This window comes from Nicotiana tomentosiformis, chromosome 10, assembly GCF_000390325.3.
Source record: "Nicotiana tomentosiformis chromosome 10, ASM39032v3, whole genome shotgun sequence".
NCBI lineage: Eukaryota > Viridiplantae > Streptophyta > Magnoliopsida > Solanales > Solanaceae > Nicotiana > Nicotiana tomentosiformis.
In genome coordinates, this window is record NC_090821.1 from 72,607,166 (window position 1) to 72,628,353 (window position 21,188).

General features: G+C 35.6%; 2 protein-coding genes across 6 annotated transcripts; both read left to right on the forward strand.

Moving 5' to 3' along the window:
- Positions 1-2,721: 2,721 nt before the first annotated feature.
- Positions 2,722-10,624, forward strand: LOC104110459 (late blight resistance protein R1-A-like). Of its 4 annotated transcripts, none has more exons than XM_070187826.1 (6): positions 2,722-2,820; positions 3,069-3,161; positions 3,738-3,807; positions 4,484-8,580; positions 8,697-9,872; positions 9,990-10,624. In XM_070187826.1, coding segments are annotated over exons 4-6 (5,226 nt in total). In that variant the 5' UTR covers positions 2,722-2,820; positions 3,069-3,161; positions 3,738-3,807; positions 4,484-4,531; the 3' UTR covers positions 9,991-10,624. The 4 variants fall into 4 exon arrangements, with proteins under 4 accessions (XP_070043927.1, XP_009618278.1, XP_033515700.1 ...); XM_009619983.4 differs by having other exon boundaries at positions 2,724-3,161; positions 8,697-9,667; positions 9,764-9,872; XM_033659809.2 differs by having other exon boundaries at positions 2,724-3,161.
- Positions 10,625-12,450: 1,826 nt separating this feature from the next.
- Positions 12,451-17,515, forward strand: LOC104110487 (disease resistance protein RPP13-like). Of its 2 annotated transcripts, none has more exons than XM_070186330.1 (3): positions 12,451-12,968; positions 13,932-16,179; positions 17,086-17,515. In XM_070186330.1, exons 1-2 carry the CDS (start codon positions 12,531-12,533, stop codon positions 16,146-16,148), a joined length of 2,655 nt encoding a protein of 884 aa, XP_070042431.1. In that variant the 5' UTR covers positions 12,451-12,530; the 3' UTR covers positions 16,149-16,179; positions 17,086-17,515. The 2 variants fall into 2 exon arrangements, with proteins under 2 accessions (XP_070042431.1, XP_070042432.1); XM_070186331.1 differs by having other exon boundaries at positions 17,115-17,515.
- Positions 17,516-21,188: the final 3,673 nt, after the last annotated feature.

Here is a 21,188-nt window from a genome sequence, read left to right on the forward strand (position 1 = left end):
CGAGATAAAGTGGGCTATGTTAGGGAATAATTTGTGATGACTTGTGATGGCCTGAGGACATTATTGTTGTTGATATTTGTGTAGTGGCATGCCTAACTTGTGTGAGTTTTACCTTGTGCAAATTGTGGGGATCGTTTTTTATGTGTCTTTCATTTTCTCTACTCTTATTCGTTGGCCCGAACTATGATAGAATACTTGCACAAGCATACACGTAATTTATCACCTTATAGGTTTAAGAAGACGAACACTGATGTTACTAACCATCTATGTATACTCCGTTTACTTGTCTTCTATGTGAGAATTGTTCTATTGGCATGTGAGTCGTCCGTGCAGTTATCAGTTGTAATGAGGGCATAAGATACTAAGTGATTAGGGTCCACGAATTGGGACCTGTGAATTGTGAGTTTTAAGGTTTGGTACCGCGTGGTAATTATTGGATAAATTTTGGTATGAGAGCGGTTATTCTTATTGAGTTGCTACTTGTTTTTCTCTTATTTTGTTCCACCGGATTTAAACTGTGTCCAATTGCTAATTGTTGCTTCTAGTTCCTCCAGCAAACATCGTATTAATGTTGTTATCATGCCTATCTTTATAGAGATATCGTACCCTGCTATTTCTGCACTTATATTTGTCTAGGTTATTTAGTCTAGTAGGTGTCTTGATTGTCCCTCGTCATTACTCTACCGAGGTTAGTTTTGATACTTACTGGGTACAGTTGTGGTGTACTCATACTATATTTCTGCACATTTTGTGCAAATTCAGGTATTTCGGAGTTGGCCGATCACTAACTAGCTGTACGGATCTTACTGTAGAGACTCAAGGTAAACCTGCTGCCGCTTTCGCAGGCCTCAGAGCCACCTTATGATATTGTACTTGCACTGTTTTATCACTATTTCGAAACAGTTGTATTTGTAGGTTTTCTAGCAAACTCAGTAGATCTTTTGACTTGTACTACCGATTTTGGGATTGTAAGTTTTGTATAGAGGTTTCTATTTCATATTTGTCAGTCGCTGGTTAAATATTGTTATTAATTCAGTAAATGTTAGGCTTACCTAGTCCCTAGACTAGGTGCCATCACGACATCCTACAGAGAAAATTTGGATCGTGACAATTAGTCTTTAGTTTGTTTGGCCAAGCTTTTCCAACGCCAAAATTATTATTTTTTTCCAAAGAAAGTGTTTTTAAAAAAAAAAGTTAAAATGTTTGACCAAATTTTTAAAAGAAAAAAGTGCTTTTGAGTATAAGCAGAAGCAGTTTTAGAGAAGCAAAGAAAAATGTAGCTTTTCTCCAAATCACTTTTTTGAAAAGCACTTTTGAGAAAAATACATTTAAAAGCAGTTTTAAAAAGCTTGGCCAAACACTAATTGTTGCTCAGAAGTGCTTTTCAAATTAATTAGCCAAACACACTTCTCACTAAAAGTACTTTTGAACTGTAAACTGATTTTTGCAGCTCGGCCAAACATGCTAAAATTTATCTGGCTGAGCCAAGTTATGGTGAGTTGGGGTTTCACTTCTGCATTTGAAAATCTGGTGTTTTGGTATAATTATTCAATGGAACGCGATAATTTCCCCTGTTAATAATGATAAATTTCATGTCACAATATACAGCTGTGATCCGAGAGCAAGCTAAGCAAAATATTAATTTCATAAACTAAAGTGCACCCTAAACTTGGGGTTTTGGTAATAATGCAAAATAATTAGGACAAACTACTCTAGGAGGAATTCAACAAAGATGAGAAGCTTCTTTTGGAAAAGGGAAAAAGTTCAAATTTATCTCTAAACCTTAGCGAAATTAGTCATCTATTAAGAGCCCGTTTGGACATAAGAAATTTTTCACTTTTTTCCAACAAAAATTCACTTTTTTTGAAATTAGCGCTTCTTCATAAAATTTTCAATTTTCACTTGAAAATGCATTTTGAAAATTTTAGAAAATTTAAAAACCCCCAAAAAGATGTTTTTTAAAATTTCCCCTCAAATCACTCACAAAACTTCAAAAATAACCCAAAATTATATTTATGTCCAAACACAACTCTATTAGCTAGCGTTTGGCCATAGATTCCCAAATTTATTCTGAAGATGAAAATGTGTTTGGACATTTGTTTTGGGTGAAATTTGATTTGGAAAAACATGAAACATGACTTATACTCATAAGTTCTAAAAACTATCACAAATACCCAACAATACCATTATCAATAACATTCATTATATTATCGCAAACCATAGTCATGAACATAAATAAATTTGATACAAGATTATCATTTTTATAATGAACTACATGATACACTATCACATGGCCGAGAAGACGAAGTAACATCGTTACAAAATAATAAATAGTGGGCTCTTTTATAAAATACAAAAGTTTGGAGCAGTTTTTAAAAAATATAATAGTGATATTTGGGCACAAAACCAGCTATTGAGCAGGTTTTGGGATTTGGGACTTGGGATTTGGCTAAAATGTAGGCAAAATCTATGGCCAAACATGTGTTTGCCAAATAAAACCCAAGTTTATTTTGGCAAAATCTATGGCCAAACAGGTCCTAAATTTCAAATATTATTTTCACTTGAATTTTTTTTCCCGTTATTTTGAAATTTTACAATTCTTATGTCCAAACGCCCACTGAGAGTTGGTTTGAAAATGACCTTGGTGTTACAAAATTATCATAATGAAGGCATCTATCTTATCCGTAAAGATATCAAATTGTTTAGTTGATAACAACAATAACAACATATCTGATATATTTTCACAACTGGAATACGAGGAGGGTACTAAGTATGAGAAAAGAAGGAGAAGAAAAGTAGAGAAAAAGTAGAGAAAAAGTAGTATGTATGCGCACCTTAATCGTAACACAACTTTTGTTAGTTGTGTTGACCTATACCATAAAATTCTCTCTGTCATGTACTTTTGGTCATTGTTTAAGGCAGCACAGATCTAGATACACTGGTCAAGTCTTCTTCATTAGTCTCGGTTCTTATGAACTATATCGGGAATAAGCTCTTTTTTTTTTTTTTTTTTAAATTTTATCAAAAATAAAGTAAACATATTACTTTCCCTCCTTTTACATTGTTAGGTTCAGGCGCTGGATTTTGTGTCTTGGGCGTTTGAGCACTTCAATCACTGTACAAAGGTGTTTGATATTGGGTTTCCTTCCACCAATATGAAAGTAAGTTGTAGCAGTGTCTTTCTTTTCTTCATTTTACACTATACAAACAAGCTAAACATAAATTATTTTGTAAATATAACTCTAACTTCGTAAGGTAGGATAAGTAAGAATTTACCTAAATAGCCGCTCACCCGATCACGTAAACTAAAAATAACTGATACAGGTATAATATATGCATAATTTATTTATGTATTATATGTATATAATTAATGTATAATGTATGTATATGGCTAAAAAAAATAAATAAGGAATATGACAAACTATATGTGTAAAGATCTCGAGGATAAGGTCTGCATATACCTACCTCCCCATACCCCACATTTGGACTTCCACTCGTTTTTTTTTTTTTGGTTGTTGTTGTTGTATATAAATGAACTGTTGAATCTCCCTAACTGTGCTCACTCATTGTACAAGTTGCATGTTTCTGAATTCTCTTGTTAGAATTTCTGGCTGCGCCACTATGTAATACTTTACTCTGATGGAAAGTAGAAAAGAAATGAGAAAACCAAAAGTTTCGGATATCTTGTTCTCTTTTGTGTGATTCTTGAGAAATGCACTTTTCTTATGGGGTGATAGGTTGGAGATACAAGACTGGCTCTTGCTTCTTGAAGCTGTTACTCCGATCACCTCTGCTGAAGTTACCAAGGTCAATATCTTTCTTTACCAATTTATTATGTTTTGCTCGTAGCTTTTAGTACCTAAGATGTTTCATTTTATAAGGTAAACTATAAGTGTTATTAATAAGAGGCATCCATAGGATGCAAAGTACAAAAGTATTGATGAGTGAGAGGATGTTTGGTTGACTATAAGCAGGTCAAATTGGCTCACAAGCACCTTTTCGTGTATCTACGGGTTTGGTAAACATCCAAAGTGCTTATAAGTTTAAATCAACAAAAAAGTTATAAGTTGGTCACCCCCACCTTACATGTTCCAAATTCCTCTGGCCACTGTATAGGGTAGGAACCATAATTACCAAAGTTCTTGAAAGAGTCCAAAGGTTGAGACAAGACACTTCTTTGACCATATTTTAGCTGCAGCTGCACACAGTTGTCGCAAATAGATTATAATGGAGATTTTCACCCCTGATTTGCTCTTGGAAATTGGAAAACAGATAATTGCAAAGGTATCCCAACTTTGTTTGGTGTATACTTGTAACATCTAGGCCCTTGATGCACTTGTAAAGATTAAAAAAAATGGGTAAAAGTTTAAATTGTAAATGGTGGAATCTTTGCCGTTTTAAGGGTAATGCCGTAATGGAATCAGTAAACTGCATGAAATATTGTAGTGTCATGCTCCGAAAATATTGATTTTGTTACTTGCAGGATTCATTACGAACAACAATTCAAGAAAACTAAAAAGGTGGAAAGTAGATGGCCAGGGAGTGTCAGAACATGACGGAGCTTGTAGATAGTTGGACAATTAAGCAATTGTATGATGCTGCAGAGCATCTAGCAGATGTAAAGTTTTTTCTCGAGAAACTGGAGCAAGTTCAGCCTGAGAATGCGATATCTGCACAACTGGGGCCACTATTTGTAGAAGCTTATGATGGATCTTCTGAGATATGGTCTCACATGGATCAATGCCAGTGGACTTGCACCATCAGAATGATGATTTCAAAGGTGCTTAAAATAATTAAACTGGAGAATATTGCTGAGCGAGTCAAACCTGCAAAGCCATCCACATCAACTAGCCCAATGATTTTAGAGGTGCTGAAAATAACTAAACCTGAGAATATTGCTAAGCGAATCAAAGCTTCAAAGCCGTCAAGTTCACCTGGCCTAATCACTATGGAGATGGTGGGTTTTATCGAAGTTTTGCTTGATACTGCTCATGATAAACTGTGGTCCTTTAGTTTAGTGCATGCCTCTCGCTTGTATGTGCTTAAAAGGAAGCTGAGGTATCTACAAGTCTTCTTCACGTTAACGACGAGGTGGTGCATTGAGCATGAGAATATGAAGGATCTCTTCACCCATGTTGAGGATGTAGCTTACACTGCAACACACATGTGTTTCTTAGGGGTGGGCAAAACTATGGATCGCGAGTTCTCTGAATTGCTGGAAAAGATAAGTCCTTTTAAGCCTAAATTGAGGCAGATTTATAAGAGCCTCTTGACAGTGTCAAAGTCATCACTGTTAGATACTACAATGAATGTAAGGATAAGTCCTTTTAGCTTTGTTAGTGCTCTCCAAGAGGATCTGAAAGAGCTAGTAATCCGTGATACTTCCTTGAAAGTTTTCCTTGACAATCAAATTCCGTGGCTTCAACAAGGACTTCTTTATCTTTCTAGATATCTCCGGGACATAGAATTAGAATTCACTCCACTCGAAGAATTCAACTCTCTTCAATCAAATATTGTGGCTCTGGCCATTGAAGCAGCAATTGCCATCTACTCCTCCTATGATGAGGAAATGGACGAAACTACTGAAATGAAGCATGTGTTTTTTCATTTGCAACTGAAGTTTAGTCATGTCAAGTTAGAAGCCTGTCTGATTAAGCTACTAAACAGTGAATCCACCATAGTAGCTCCTCTGAAAGATCTGATTCACTATATCCGGGAAGAGCTGATATTCTTGGGAACTTTTCTCATGGATTCATTGGAGAAGTGCAAAGAACAAATTAAGATAACTGATTTTCTGACCCTTATTCAATCTGTGACTAGCCAAGCATGGTCAGTCACTCTTTCTCATGACTCGGAGCAAGGAGACTTGTCCAGGCAAACAAATTGCTTGCATGTACAATTGCTTCTTAAGTTCAAGTTTATTAAAGCAGCAATTAGACAGATGTGTCCTGACATTTCGGCATTTTCGACACTAGACCATCCTACAATAGATCTGCTGAACTTTCTTCCTATTAACTTTGAGGTCATTGATTCTTATTTCAGTATGCTAAAATCCTCAAAGACACCATCCTCAGATAGCCCCAAGATGGATGAGATTTTGATGGGATTTCATGAATATATTATTTCCAATCTTCTACTGAAGGATGAAACCAATTTGACATTTACTGCTGCAAATGAGGATAATTGTTTTTACAATGGGTTATTGCTTCTGGCAACATATCTTGTCGATTCTCTAGTGCATCACAGTGGACACAAGAAGGAGGATAATCTCTTGACAGGATTTGGAACTGTCGCAATCGAGTCTGAGTCTGCTATCTGTTTATCTTATGAGGATGTTGTGGATAGCAACAAAATAAGGAAGGTCAATCTTGTTCTTCAGTTTTTGACAATTGCTTTCAAGCTTATCGAGTCTCAGAGAATCTTGATGGATCTACTAAAGCACAAAGCCACTTTGGAAACTAAAATTCTGGATCTGATTGAAAGTGCTCATGAGGATCTTATTTTCCTTAGAGCTTTCCTCATGGATCTTCTCATCCGACACACAGAGCTTAACAAAGTGCATGATCTCTTAAGGCATGCTGAAGGGACTGCCAACAAGTTAGTACAAGTCAGTGGTTTTTGTTATGAAGGTTTCATGGATGGAGGTAGCACTGAAAAAATGATGCTTTCATTATCCGATTTGCCACAAGAGATTGAGTCTGTCAAGGTAGAGGTCAGAAAAGTATGGTTTCAACTTCTGGATGCATCACCATGGAACGTGACAGATGGGGAAGACATTATTTTCTTATTAAACCACCAGGACAGGGTGCTGAACTCTGATGATTATTCAATCTCTTATCTGAAGAATCAGGTCCCAGTAGTCAAAGAAAAACTGGTGTACTTGGGCTCTTTCCTTGCAGATATTATACAGCATCGCGATATGCATCAAGAACTCCAAGACCTCATGAAGCGTGCTCAAGATATTACGTTTGTCTGTTTCTTCCATGTCAGGGGTTATACTCCTGCTTGGCATGACATGTTACATCTCTCTGATGTCAAGCAATTGCTTAGGTTTGTTGAAGCAGAGGTCAAAATGTTTTGTTTCAAAGTTCCAGATTCTTCATGTTATAGCTTCCCCAAGACAAATGGATTAGGATTTCTCGATTGTTTCTTGGGAAAATTGGGGGAGCTGTTAAGTTCTAAGCTCGATTTGATTATCGACTTAAAACATCAGATTCAATCACTCCAGGACGGCTTGTTGTGTCTAAGATCGTTGACCGATCAATTTGCAGAAAGCTACGATGAGCATGATGAAGTTTATGGTCGTATAACAAGTAGCACAGAAATTGCATACAAGGCAGAGTATGTCATTGATTCGTGCTTGGCCTGTTCTTATCCACTCTGGTACAAAGTTCATTGGATTTCTGAAGTTGTTAAGAATATTAATCTTGTAAATGCAGTTGTTAGTGAGACATGTGAAAGAAAGAATAATGATGTGGCAGTGACCGAAGCTGCAAAGACCTCCGGTAATCTTTTACCATCATTATCAGCCAATACTCCAAGAACAAATGAAGCAATGGAGGGATTTCAGGATGCGATGGACGAATTAAAGAAGCAGCTACTTGAAGGATCACCTGAGCTAGATGTTATCTCAATCTTTGGCATGCCCGGATTGGGTAAGACTACACTTGCAAAGAAGATTTACAGTGATCCAATAGTCACCTCTTACTTTGATGTCCGTGCTCAGTGCTGTGTGACTCAAGTATATTCATGGCGAGAATTGTTGCTTACCATTTTGAATGATGTGCTTGAGCCTGCTGATCGCAATTTAAAAGAAGATGGCGAATTAGCTGATGAGCTGCGTCGATTCTTGTTGACCAAGAGATTCTTAATTCTTGTTGATGACGTGTGGGACACTAAAGTGTGGGACTATTTACATATGTGCTGTAGAGGTTCTCGCAAAGGGAGTAGAATTATTCTAACGACACGGCTGAGTGACGTTGCCAGTTATGCTCAATGTGATAGTAAACCTCATCATCTTCGTTTATTCAGTGATGAAGAGAGTTGGACATTATTACAGAAAGAGGTGTTTCAAGGAGAGAGCTGTCCACCTGAACTTCTTGATGTGGGGTTTCGAATAGCAAAAACTTGTGGAGGGTTGCCTCTCTTCATTGTGTTAGTTGCTGGTGTTCTGAAAGAGAAAAAGAAGAAAGCAGAATTGTGGAAAGAAATAGAAGAAAGTCTAGGTTCGCAGAACATTGGTTGCTTGGAAGAGAGCATGTCTATGATTGGATTCAGTTACAAGAATTTATCACACCAGCTGAAGCCTTGTTTTCTCTATTTTGGAGGATTTTTGAAGGGCAGGAATATTCATGTCTCAAAATTGACTCGGTTGTGGCTTGCTGAGGGTTTTGTACAAGCAAATAAGGGACCAGAAGATGCTGCACAAGGTTTCTTGGAAGATCTTATTAGTAGAAATTTAGTGATGGATGTGGAGAAGAAACCCAATGGCAAGGTGAAAACATGCCGCATTCATGATCTGTTGCACAAATTCTGCTTAGAAAAGGCCAAACAAGAGAATTTCCTTCTCCGGATAAATGGGTACAAATAACTGCACTAATTTTATTATACTAGTTTCTGGGTACGCGCAATGACGTGTCCCTTGTCTCAAATATTATGTTTATCCCTACTCATTTTCATCTTTTTTCTTTAATCAGATTCTGTGTAGAGGACACATTTCCTGAAAAGCCCAAGGAATATAGACTGTTTATTCATTCTTCCGAGGATCATATTGATCAGTGGCAGCCATCTCGTTCAAATGTTCGCTCCTTAGTACTCAATGTGATTGATCCGGATAACTTGTTATGGCCGCATAATATATCCTTCATCTTTGACAATTTCAAACTCGTTAAAGTGTTGGATTTGGAATCTTTCAACATTGGCGGTACTTTTCCGAGTGAAATACAATCACTAATTCATTTGAGGTACTTTGCTGCTCGTACTGGTGCAAGTTCAATTCCTTCATCTATAGCTAAGCTATGGAATCTTGAAACTTTTGTGGTTAGAGGATTGGGAGGAGAGGTGAAATTACCTAGTTCACTTCTGAAGCTGGTGAAATTAAGGCATATACATGTAAAAAATTGTGCTTCATTTAGTTTGCATGACAACATGGGTGAATCACTTGCTGACTGTCAATTAGATAATCTGGAAACTTTTTCCACTCCACATCTATCTTATGGTGAAGATACAGAGATGATATTGAGAAAGGTGCCAAAATTAAGAAAGCTGAGTTGCATATTTTCGGAAACATTTGGTTATTCAAAGATAGTGATGGGAAGGTGTGTTCTTTTTCCCAGATTGGAGTCCCTAAGTCACCTTGAATCCCTCAAGCTTATTTCCAACAGCTATCCAGCTAAACTTCCACATGTCTTCAGTTTCCCCTCAAGACTAAGGGAATTGACTTTATCAAAATTTCGTCTACCTTGGGGCCAAATTTCAACGATCGGAGAGCTGCCTAATTTGGAGATTCTAAAGTTACATCTCAGAGCCTTTGAGGGGAATCATTGGGAAGTGAAAGATTCAGAGTTCCCTGAACTCAAATACTTAGAATTGGACGACATCAATATTGCACAGTGGTCTGTATCTGATGATGCTTTTCCTAAGCTTAAATGTTTGGTTTTAATCAAATGTAAGCGGCTTGAGAAAATCCCTTCTCATTTTGATGATTCTGTATCTCTTAGAAGCATTGAAGTAAACTGGTGCAACTGGTTTGTTGCCAATTCAGCCCAGGAAATTCAGACAACGCAACATGAAGAAATGGCAAATGGTGCGTTCACAGTTAGAATACAGCCTCCAGATTGGGCTACAAGATCATCTCCTTTGACTCTTATCTGGTATGTTTTTGTCATGTTCATCTAAGTACATTTCCACTCATTCGTTCTTTTTTTACAGAACATGCTTATTTGTTACTACTATTATACTTATTCCAGTTACCTTCTCTTATTGAAAAGAAAGAAGAACAGGTCATCTGCTATATTCTTGAATCTGAGTGCTAGACTTGCTCAAACTTTGATGAGTACTGCACTAAGTCTGCAGAGTGTTTGAAGGAAGGAAAGATCTTTTGTATGTTGTGAAGTTATCTGGTAAAGAAGGAAACTCGCTTATAAGAGAATTGAAACGGTCAGTTCCCTATCCATTTTTTGTCTCTTTCACTTTTGTGAACAGAAGATGGAGGACCTCAGCTAGGGAGATATTCTGTTGAAGGATTTTCAGCAAGAAGTGAAGTGTTTTTTTTTTTGGTTTCCCACCGGTGTCCGGTACCCGCTATATCCGGATCCGTGCCGCTTAGGGCTCCATTCGGGGAGAAGCGCTCCTTACCAAAGATTTTTCCATACCCAGGGCTCGAACCCGAGATCTCTGGGGAAGAGTAGCCGCATCAGCTGCACCACATCCTTTGGTGGTAAGAAGTGAAGTGTTTGAATGAACGTCAACAATGATTTGTGGTGAAACTTGTAATAAGCGTCATCAACTTGGAAATTTGAAATGACATTAATAGCTACCAAATAACCTGCAGTTTACAATTTCAATGTTTTTGATTTTCGAATCAAGGTTACTTATCTTGAAGAAAGGACGTTATTTGTTGAAATCTTGATATCTTGATTCATAGATTGGCATTTTTGCTAAAATAAAGTAACATAAGAAAGAATAACTCCAGATTTTGAAAATGTTTTTTTTTAAAGTAAAAATGATATTTGAAAATTAGAGTTGTGTTTGGACATGAATACAATTTGAAACTGTTTTTAAATTTTTGCGAGTGATTTTAAGTGAAAATTCTGAAAAACAGTGTAGATTTTCAAATTTCCGAATTTTTTTGAAATTTAACTTAAGTGAAACTTGAATTTCTTTTTGGAAAAAGTAAAAAAAATTGGAAAAAATGAAAAATTTCTTTTGGTCAAACGGGCCCTTAATAATTTGGGAGTTGTCAAAAACAACTAAACTAAGAAAATAACTAAATTATTTGTTGCTCAATTCCATCATATTAATATCCACTGTAAACTCTGGGGATTATAAAAATTCAATGCAATATTAATTAATTTACTAGTTGCGATTAAAGAGGACGAATTTGGGTGATAAAATAGGACATACAATATTAAACATGTATTTCTATTGAGACAAGTGAAATAATCATTATCACAAGAATGGAACATTGTTCTTTCCAAATTGTAAGTCCATCATTAAAAGACTTTAATCTAATTCATTGATAATAAATAAATTATGCTATTATATAAGTCTTCTAAAAAATAACTACAACATATAGTTAACTCAACTTTCTATTATAGATGAGGCTACTAACCTGAAAACTAAGGCAAATCATCCACTATAATAGATTTAAAAAATTGATGCTGCAAAATTGTTAATACTGTCAAAATATATAAGTTAATTCATTATAAAAAATCATATGTTCCCATGGATTAGGCCCATTTAGTAGTCTCGCCCGCCTAGGGGCACGCGCCCAAATAATCATTGGGATGTTACTTGTTTTGCCCTGAAATTTTAAATTAAAAAATCTTAATTTAAGAATAATTCAAGACTTTTTTATGCCGAAAAGTTAAACTGAAAAACAAAAATTCTAAACACATTTACTAATTTCTAAATAACAGTTTTTTTAAAGTGTCTACCGTGTCATTTCTATCCGGCGACCAGCCGTGTTCTGTTACGGAGTCCATTTTCATTTTTTCCAGGTTGTCCAATCCTAATAGGGAAATATAGTACAATCAAACTATTGTACTAGGAAATATCTTAAACGAGCATACACTAAGACCCCGTTTGGACATAAAAAAAATATTTCACTTTTCTTCAAAACAATTTCGCTTTTTACAAAATCAGTTCAAATTTTCATTTGAAGATAGATTTTGAAATTTTTCGAAAATTTAAAAAATTCTAAAAAATTATTTTTTAAAATTTTCGTTCAGATTACTTACAAAACTTCAAAAACAACCCAAAATTATATTTATGTCCAAATACAACTCTAATTTTCAAATATCATTTTCACTTCAAATTTTTTTCACTTTTTTCTGAAATTTTACAATTCTTACGCCCACTAAGAGCCCGTTTGGACATAGGATTTTTTCACATTTTTCCGAATTTTTTTTACTTTTTCCGAAATTAGTATTTGATCATAAAATTTTTAATTTTTTCACTTTAGATGAATTTTGAAATTTTTCGAAAATTTAAAAAATTCCAAAAAGTTATTTTTCAAAATTTTCACTTACATACTCACAAAACTTTAAAATAATATAAAATTATATTCATGTCCAAACGCAACTCTAATTTTCAAATATTCTTCCCTTAAAAAAAAAAATTCACACTTTATTAATTTTTTTTTTTGGAATTTTACAATTCTCATGTCCAAACGCCCACCAAAAGACAAAATGTCATAAAATTTTCCAATCTTTAAATAATTCTACAATTACTGGTTGGCACTTGGCTGCTCCCATTTTAGTGACCATTCTGCTCTTCTTTGCTTTCTTAGTCAATTTGTTGGTGCAGCCATGGCAGATGTAGCAGTGAAATTCCTAGTAGAAAACTTGATGCAATTATTAATCGACAACGCTGACTTAATTGTTGGAATAAAAGGTGAAGTTGAAAATTTACTACAAGATCTGAATGACTTCAATGCTTTCCTCAAACAAGCAGCTAAATCGAGGAGAGACAATGAAGTCTTGAAATCACTAGTAAAGAAGATAAGGAAAGTGGTAAATGATGCTGAAGATTCAATTGATAAGTTTGTGATTGAAGCTAAAAGACATGACGATAAGAACAAATTTGCTCAGTGGTTTCATCTTACTCATGTTGCTAGAGCTAAAGGGGTTGCTGATGAGATTAAAACTATTAGGGAAAGGGTGAAGGAAATTCGCCTAAATGATTCTTATGGACTTCAAGCTATTACTTCTGATGATAATTCCAACCAAGGTGCTCAGGAAAGGAAGGTACGAAAGTGGATTTTGTGGTCTTTATTTCGAAATTATATCACAATTCATTTGATTTATTGGGTTCAAAATCAATTATTTGTACTTATTTAGAAGGGGAGCCTAGGTGTAACCGGTAAAGTAAAGTTAGTGCTGCTGATATGCAGGGTAAGAATGCGTGCAATAGATACTTGTGGTTCGGTACTTCCCGGACCCCGCATATAATGGGAGTTTAGTGCACCGGGCTGCTATTTTATTTAGTAAACTTATTAAGACATACGGAGTCTGAGCCAAAGTTATTGGGCCGGGTGAACTTATAAGTTGATCTATCCATACGACCTTGCTAGTTGTTTTCGTACCTTTTTTATGCTGTAGAAAATATAAAGAACGTCTAGTCTAGTGCTTTTCATTTTTATTTTATAATAATGTTGAGTGGATATGAGCTTGAATAGTCCGACATAGATAGTGATGATTCATATAGCGGATTAAACTTGCTTAGGATTGTGGTGTTGTTGTTTTTCTACATTTTATTGTTAATTGCTAAAAAGTAAAGCAGTGTCTTGAAATGGCAAAAATTTCAGAAAATTTATGTCAAGATTTTTTAAAATAAAAAACCATCAAGAAGTGGTTGAATTTTATTTATGACAAATGACAAGCAGATAAGCATTGGATAAAAAGGGGATACCTTCAAATATCTATGATATGAATTTCTGTGTATAAGATGTGCTCCATGTTTACAATTCGCAAAGATTATGTCATACTGGCTTCTGTGTTCTTCGTTTGAGTTATGTTCAAAACACGACTGGCAGTCAAGGTTGAGATCGTTGTGAATGTCATAGACTTCTTGTTGCATCATCTGCTCTTAAATACTTTCGTAAAATCTACTTACATTAGCACGTTTGTTTCAATATCATGTTTTATCATCTTTTATTAAAAGTCAATTCTAATATCATTTCTGTGACCTTTTTCCTTCTTTAAAAATAGGTCCCTGTAGTAGAGGAAGACGACGTGGTAGGTTTTGATGAGGAAGCGAAAACTGTAATTGATCGTCTGATTGGAGGATCGGATTATGTTGTGCCAGTCGTTGGTATGCCTGGTCTTGGAAAAACAACTTTGGCATATAAGATTTACAAGGATCCTAAGGTTGAGTATGAGTTTTTCAACCGCATATGGGTATATGTCTCTCAATCGTTCAACAGAAGGGAAATATTTCTCAACATCATCAGCAAATTCACTCGAAACACCAAACAATACCATGATACACCAGAGGAGGAATTAGCAAATGAAATAAAGGAGCTTCTTGGGAAGGGTGGGAAATATCTTATTGTTTTAGATGATGTGTGGACAAGAGAAGCTTGGGATCGGATCAAAATTGCTTTCCCCAATAATGATAAACAGAATAGAGTCTTGATGACTACTAGACAAAGCAATGTGGCTAAGTGCTGCAATGATAAACCTCATGATTTAAAGTTTTTGACTGAAAATGAAAGTTGGGAGCTACTTGAGAAGAGAGTTTTTTACAAGGAAAAATGTCCACCTGAGTTAGAATTACCTGGAAAAAGTATAGCCGAAAAATGTAGGGGCTTACCACTTGCAATAGTTGTTATTGCCGGAGCTTTGATAGGCAAAGGAAAGACGACAAGGGAGTGGAAGCTGGTGGCTGACAGTGTGGGTGAGCACCTCATAAATAGAGATCCAGAGAACTGCAAGAAATTGGTGCAGATGAGTTATGATCGTTTGCCTTATGATTTAAAGGCGTGCTTCTTATATTGTGGGGCTTTTCCTGGCGGTTCTGAAATTTCAGCTCGGAAGTTGATTTGTTTATGGATCGCGGAAGGATTCATACAATACCAAGGACCATTGACTCTAGAGGATATAGCAGAGGACCACTTGAATGATCTTGTCAATAGGAACTTAGTGATGGTAATGCAAAGGAGTTCTAGCGGTCAAATCAAAACATGTCGTGTTCATGACATGTTGCATGAGTTCTGCAGACATGAGGCTATGATGGAGGAAAATCTTTTCCAAGAAATCAAACGAGGGCAAGAACATTCTTTTCCAGAGAAACAAGAGTTAGCCACTTATCGTCGCTTGTGCATTCATTCGTCTGTTTCTGAATTCTTGTCAACAAAACCCTTTGGTGAGCATGTTAGGTCATTCTTATGCTTTGCCTCGAAAAAATTTGAGATGCCTTTAGGTGAAATACCAGCCATCCCCAGAGCCTTTCCCTTGCTTAGGGTACTAGATGCTGAATCAATCAAGTTCAGTCGTTTTTCTAAAGAGTTCTTCAAATTATTCCATTTGAGGTACATTGCTTTCTCAACTGACACGATTATGACCATTCCTGCAAACATTGGAAATCTTTGGAATGTACAAACACTTATAATTGAGACACAACAGGGTACTCTTGACATTAAAGCAGACATTTGGAATATGACAAGATTAAGGCATGTGTGCACAAACGCCTCTGCTACATTGCCTTCCCCTAAGCGCCCCAAGAGCAGCAAGGACAACTTGGTGAATCGTTGCCTACAAACACTTTCTACTATAGCACCTGAATGTTGCACGGCAGAAGTTTTTACTAGAACTCCTAATCTCAAGAAATTAGGTGTTCGTGGAAAAATAGATGCACTTCTAGAGACCAGTAAGGACGAGTCCAGTTCTGGTTTGTTCAGCAACATAGGTAAGTTAGATTGCCTCGAAAAGCTGAAGTTGGTAAATGATACTCGTCAAAGTAGAAAACAGCTACACCTTCCTCCAGCATATATTTTTCCTCAGAAGCTAAAAAAGCTCACTCTGATAGATACGTGGTTCGAGTGGAAAGATATGTCTATATTAGGTCTATTAGAGTACCTTGAAGTGCTGAAGTTGAAAGAATATGCGTTTAGGGGACAGTCGTGGGAACCAGAGGATGGCGGTTTTCCTCGTCTGCAGGTCCTATGGATTGAAAGGACAGATCTATCTTCTTGGAAGGCCTCATCCGGGAACTTTCCACGACTAAAACGCCTTGTTCTTATAGCATGTGATAATCTTAAGGAACTACCAGCTGAACTGGCTGATGTGGAAAACCTCCAGTTAATGGAACTCCAGAGTACCAGTGTGTCTGCTGCTAAATCTGCACGAGCAATACTAAAGAAGAAACAAGAAAAAGAAGGCAGCGGATTCAAGCTTTCTGTATTTCCTCCGGATCTTGGATTGTAACTGTAAAGACTGCTTCATTGACATTAGACAGGTTAGCTTTAAATCTGCCTTTGTCTTCAAATGATTTTATTCCACTATTAAATTTCCTAAAATTACAAGTCCGATGAGTTGGCATGGAATTAATGTGTTAGCTTGTGCTTGATATCTGTAAGGTAATTAGGATTTAGGCACAGGGTAGTAATGGAAATGTTTCCGCACAAAACTGTGAAGAGCTTATAAACATGTTTTAAATATCAGTTCTGCACTGCATTCTAATTATTGTTCAACTATTCAGCATGTAATATGTTTCTGTCTGCAGAAACTATAATCTAACTGCTCAAGTACATTCATCTTGGTGCTATATTAGGCTCCAAACACCTGTAATCAACTTTCCAACTCACAGTTATGACAGTATTCTTAATTGTTTCTAGCTTTTGATGTGATAATTTCAAATTAAAATACACACCAAAAGATTTTCGTCAACAGATTGAAAAATCAGCTCAGATTCTATTATCTTTCAAATTCCTACTTTTGTACCCTTTAGCGAGCAATTTATATATTCATTACATGGTAATAGTAGCAGAAATAGCACTTTGGATGGCTTAACACTATTTTGACTGCTGGTTGACCTAATAATGCTTTACGTGAGTGTTGAGTGTATGTTCTTTCATTGAGTTGGAAGCAAGGGCGTTTAGGTATATTCATTTTAATCTTCTGATAAATTCGTCGTAGGATGTTGTGTGTCTTCGATTTCTTGATCAGCTTAAGCATTGAGATAAGTCTAATTTGAGCTAGTGCTGCCTAAAGCCGAATTTTAACAGACTTTATCAGGACAAACATTATAGAGTATCATTTCATTTTCTTTAATTGCTTCTATAGTTTCCATTCTCCTGGTAGTATGTGCATAGCCAATGTCCACTTAAGATACTGACAGCTGATCATGCATTGATTTGCACAGTGGCTTTTGTCAATTCTGATACTATGCAGGGACTCGACGATGAAGTAACCCTTCTGCTTGGTACTACATTTGCCTCACTGGTTTTAACAAAAGAAGTCTCCTGCATTTTGTTAGAAAAACTTCCCCCATCGTTTCATGTACTTGAAATAAACATCTGCATTTGGTTTCAAAAAGAGATTCGCTCTGCATTTGGAGCATTCTTATCTTATTTGATGTATCTGGATATCTTCACACTAACGGAGAACCTGGAGAATGTCATTTTTATTTGTACTGTTGCCGTGTTGATTGTGACTTCATTCTTGTAATTGCTTGTTTTGTGCTCTTTCTTTGTTTTTCTTTGAATCTTCTTGTTTTTTTCTTTATGTGGACTGAGTTCCTAATGAACATGGATGAATTGTTGCAGAGTAGTAGAATGTTGTTGTTATTTTTATTTTTGTTGCTTATTGTTGATGATTTGCTTCAGTTACTGTAGCATTTTTTTTAGCATAATAAGTTAGCTTAGTTTTAGGATAAATCTACTTTTTAAAATTTTAATTTTGTGTTAGATTTTTTAGGTTTGTTGAGATATTTTGGGATTTTTAAAATCTTCTTATGCAGATTATTTTTGCAGGTTTTGTTCCTAATTGGCTTTTTAAAGCCTTGTTATGCTTAATAAAATTATTATGAGACATTTTCAATCAATACTTTTAATATTTTTGCTGCCCCATCCTTTTAAAAACCCAACACCTTGCCCTATTCTTGTCTCTCTTCGTGTGTGAGCTATTCCTAACTTCAAACCCACCCTCCATCCAGCATAACCCCAGTTGTATCCTTTCTTAATCTAATCAAAATCTTTATCTCACAATCCTTTGCCTATTTTACAGAACCACATAGAAGAAAATTTAATTGTTTGTAGATTTTTTCTTTGCTATAATAATATATTGTACATATGGAATTATACATACATAAAAATTATAGTCTTTTTAAATTTCTAGTCGAATACTCTTCAGACCTAGTCGACTAATATGGAGACACCTTATACAAAATTGTTAGTATTTTGATTTAAACAAAGTACTAATCACAACAAATAGTAATGGTGCATAATATGTGAGAGCAATAAAGTAAACAACACTAGTAATTTTATATTAGTTCGAAACCAATGTGGTATCCTAATCTAACCCCCTTGGGTTTCAAGGAGATTATCTCTTGCGCTCTTTGTATTTTGGGTTGAGTACAACTTGTGTGATTTTCAACGTTCACCCACCAACGTTTACAAGGTTAGTTTTCACTCTCTCACCAACAACGAACAAGGGTTGGTTTTACAACGCTCATCAATAACGTAAAAGGCTGGTCTTCACTTACTCACTAACAACGACCCTCTGGTTTTTACTCGCTCACCAAAAAAACGAATAATGACAATCTCTCGGGACACGCTGCCTCTCTTATATTTTTTAATCTCTCTTCTCTCATTTGTGTACACAATAAATCGATTAAAAATGAATTACGATGATTGTTAACTTGTAGTTAAATAAACAATTGTATAAAGGCTGCGTGAGTCTACTTATACTATTGCCTCCAATATGACCGCTGCTGATGTGTCTCATTATATATATTCCTTATCAACATCATGATGACTTTCCTTCTTAAGGAAATTTTCTTTGTGCTCCTTTAATCAGATTCTTCCTAATCTTGATTCTTTTCCACAAATAAATATTCTTTACTTGTATAGTAAATTCCAGTCAATCTTTTTTATTCCATTCTTGTTGTTTTTTCTTTTCTTCATAAATGCAAATTTCCTTTCCACGCTTTGGCCCTCTTCCTTTAGAGTGCATCATTGTGTGGTTGCACGATACCTTCAGCATCCTCATGGTTGACAGATATGGTTTCCTCCGGTACATAATCTCGAGTCCGTTATTCTCTTATAATTGATACTTTAGTGCGTTTTAACATCGGCCCCTGGGGAACGTCAAGTCCACCAATGATCATGTTGATGACGTGCTGAGGTTCCTCTTGCTTAATCTGCTTGTTGGAGTCTCTGTTCCTAAAATGATTTTTGGCTCGATCACTCAAAAATTCTTGCAGGTGTCCGTTATTGAATAACCGGGCTACTTCTTCTCTCGGTTGTCGTCAATCTTGAGTCAATTTTGTACAGCTTCGTTATTTTTCTTCTTTTATCCTTGTCCATAAACACTTTAGAATTTCAGCTCGATGCTTGCCTCCTGACTTGTGAAAATAACATTTTGCTTTGTTTCCTTTTTTCCTTAGAATTTGATAAGTACAGCTATTCCAGCAAAAGGGTACATATAGCTATTCCTTTCATTCAGTCATAGCTCTCAAGGCGAAGGGCATCTCTTTCGGTCCTAGCCATTGACTTATTGGGTGACATCAAATTCAGTTCATTTTGGTTCCTTGCTTTGTTTGATGTTATTTTACTTTTACTCTTCAAATATATTAAATTATGAGAAAGACAATCTTTTTTTTCTGTTTTATCTTTGTCATTAACTATTCATTCCTTCAAGACTTTTGAAAATGCTATCATTATTATATATAAAATTATAAAATACATACTTCATTTATTTAAATCTAAAGTGAACAACAAAAAATGAAGGGATGGAGTAGTTTTCTTCTTCCCCCTTGGCTCCTTAGTTATTACTCTCCGGTGAAAATATTGGTGGCACTTTCCCTAATACCACAAGAAGTTTCAATAAGTGCATACCAAAATGGACTGAGGTAAGGTATGTATAACAATACTAATTAGCCGCCCACTCAATCACTTAAACTAAAAATAGTCGGGTAGGGTATAATATATGCATAATTTATGTATTATGTGTATAATTATGTATAATCAATGTATAAACTATGAATATGGCTAAAAATAAATAAATAATAAATATGGCTGGCTATTTGTGTAAAGATCTGCACTCCGGAACAGAAGTAAAAATAGCACGGGCTAGCCAGTTTTCGGACTGGTAATTGAAAATAGCCAGCGTTTGCAAAGTCATTGAAAAATTGTCACTATTTTGCTGCAACACGAAAAGTTCTAGCATAATATACTGGAGATTGGTGCACCTGTGTATGAGCTTCTGGCATATTATGCTGGAACTCCAACACGCGGAAAGTTCCAGCATAATGTACCGGAGATTGGAGCACATGTGTATGAACTTTCAGCATATTATGCTGGAACGGTATATTATACTGGAACTCCAGTATATTATGCTGGAATATTTTTCGGATTTTGAATACTATTTTCGTTCAGATTTATCTTTACATGAAAAGTGGCTAAATTTCGATTACTTTTGAAATTGTGGCTATTTTTCAATTACCACTTGTATATCTGGCTAACCCATGGTAAATGTAGGAATTGGTGGCACAGTTATCCCTTCTCTTTCCTATTTCTCCACATTGCCTTCCATCCTGATTTTTATACGATCAGATCGCTTATAAAGTAATTATAAATAAGACTTTGATAAACATTAACTGAAATGTTTCTAGACAAAACTAACAAGAGCTTATAAACATGTTTTAGATATCAGTTCTACACTGCATTCTATTTATTAGTTCAACTATTCAGCAAGTAATATGTTTCTTTCTGAAGAAACTATAATATCACTGCTCAAGTACATTCATCTTGGTGACTTGGTGCTATATTAGGCTCCAAACACCTGTAATCAACTTTCCAACTCACAGTTATGACAGTATTCTTAATTTTTTTCTAGCTTTTAATGTGTTATAGTTTCAAATTAAAATACACACCAAAAGATTTTCGTTAACAGATTGAAAAATCAGCTTAGATTCTATTGTCTTTCAAAGTCCTGCTTCTGTATTCTTTAGCGAGCAACAACAACTCAGTGTAGTCCCACAAATGGGGTAGTGGGGTAGACCTTACCACTACCCGAGGGAGTAGAGAGGCTGTTTCCGAAAGACCTCGGCTCAAGAAGACGAATAAAGACAATAAATCAGTAACATCAACGGAAATCACAGAAATAATAATAGCAACATAAGAACCAGAAAATAGATGAAAAACAATAACACTAACAAGTAGATAAGGCTCGGTACTATAAAAAACGGAAGAATAGTATGAATACAATATTAACCACTAGCAGTCTAAGACAAAATCCTATCAG

Coding starts and splice junctions, on each gene's coding strand:
- LOC104110459 (XM_070187826.1), top strand. CDS start 4,532: ATGGCCAGGGAGTGTCAGAACATGACGGAGCTTGTAGATAGTTGGACA. Junction 8,581..8,696: donor TTCCTTCTCCGGATAAATGG/GTACAAATAACT, acceptor TTCTTTAATCAG/ATTCTGTGTAGAGGACACAT.
- LOC104110487 (XM_070186330.1), top strand. CDS start 12,531: ATGGCAGATGTAGCAGTGAAATTCCTAGTAGAAAACTTGATGCAATTA. Junction 12,969..13,931: donor AAGGTGCTCAGGAAAGGAAG/GTACGAAAGTGG, acceptor CTTTAAAAATAG/GTCCCTGTAGTAGAGGAAGA.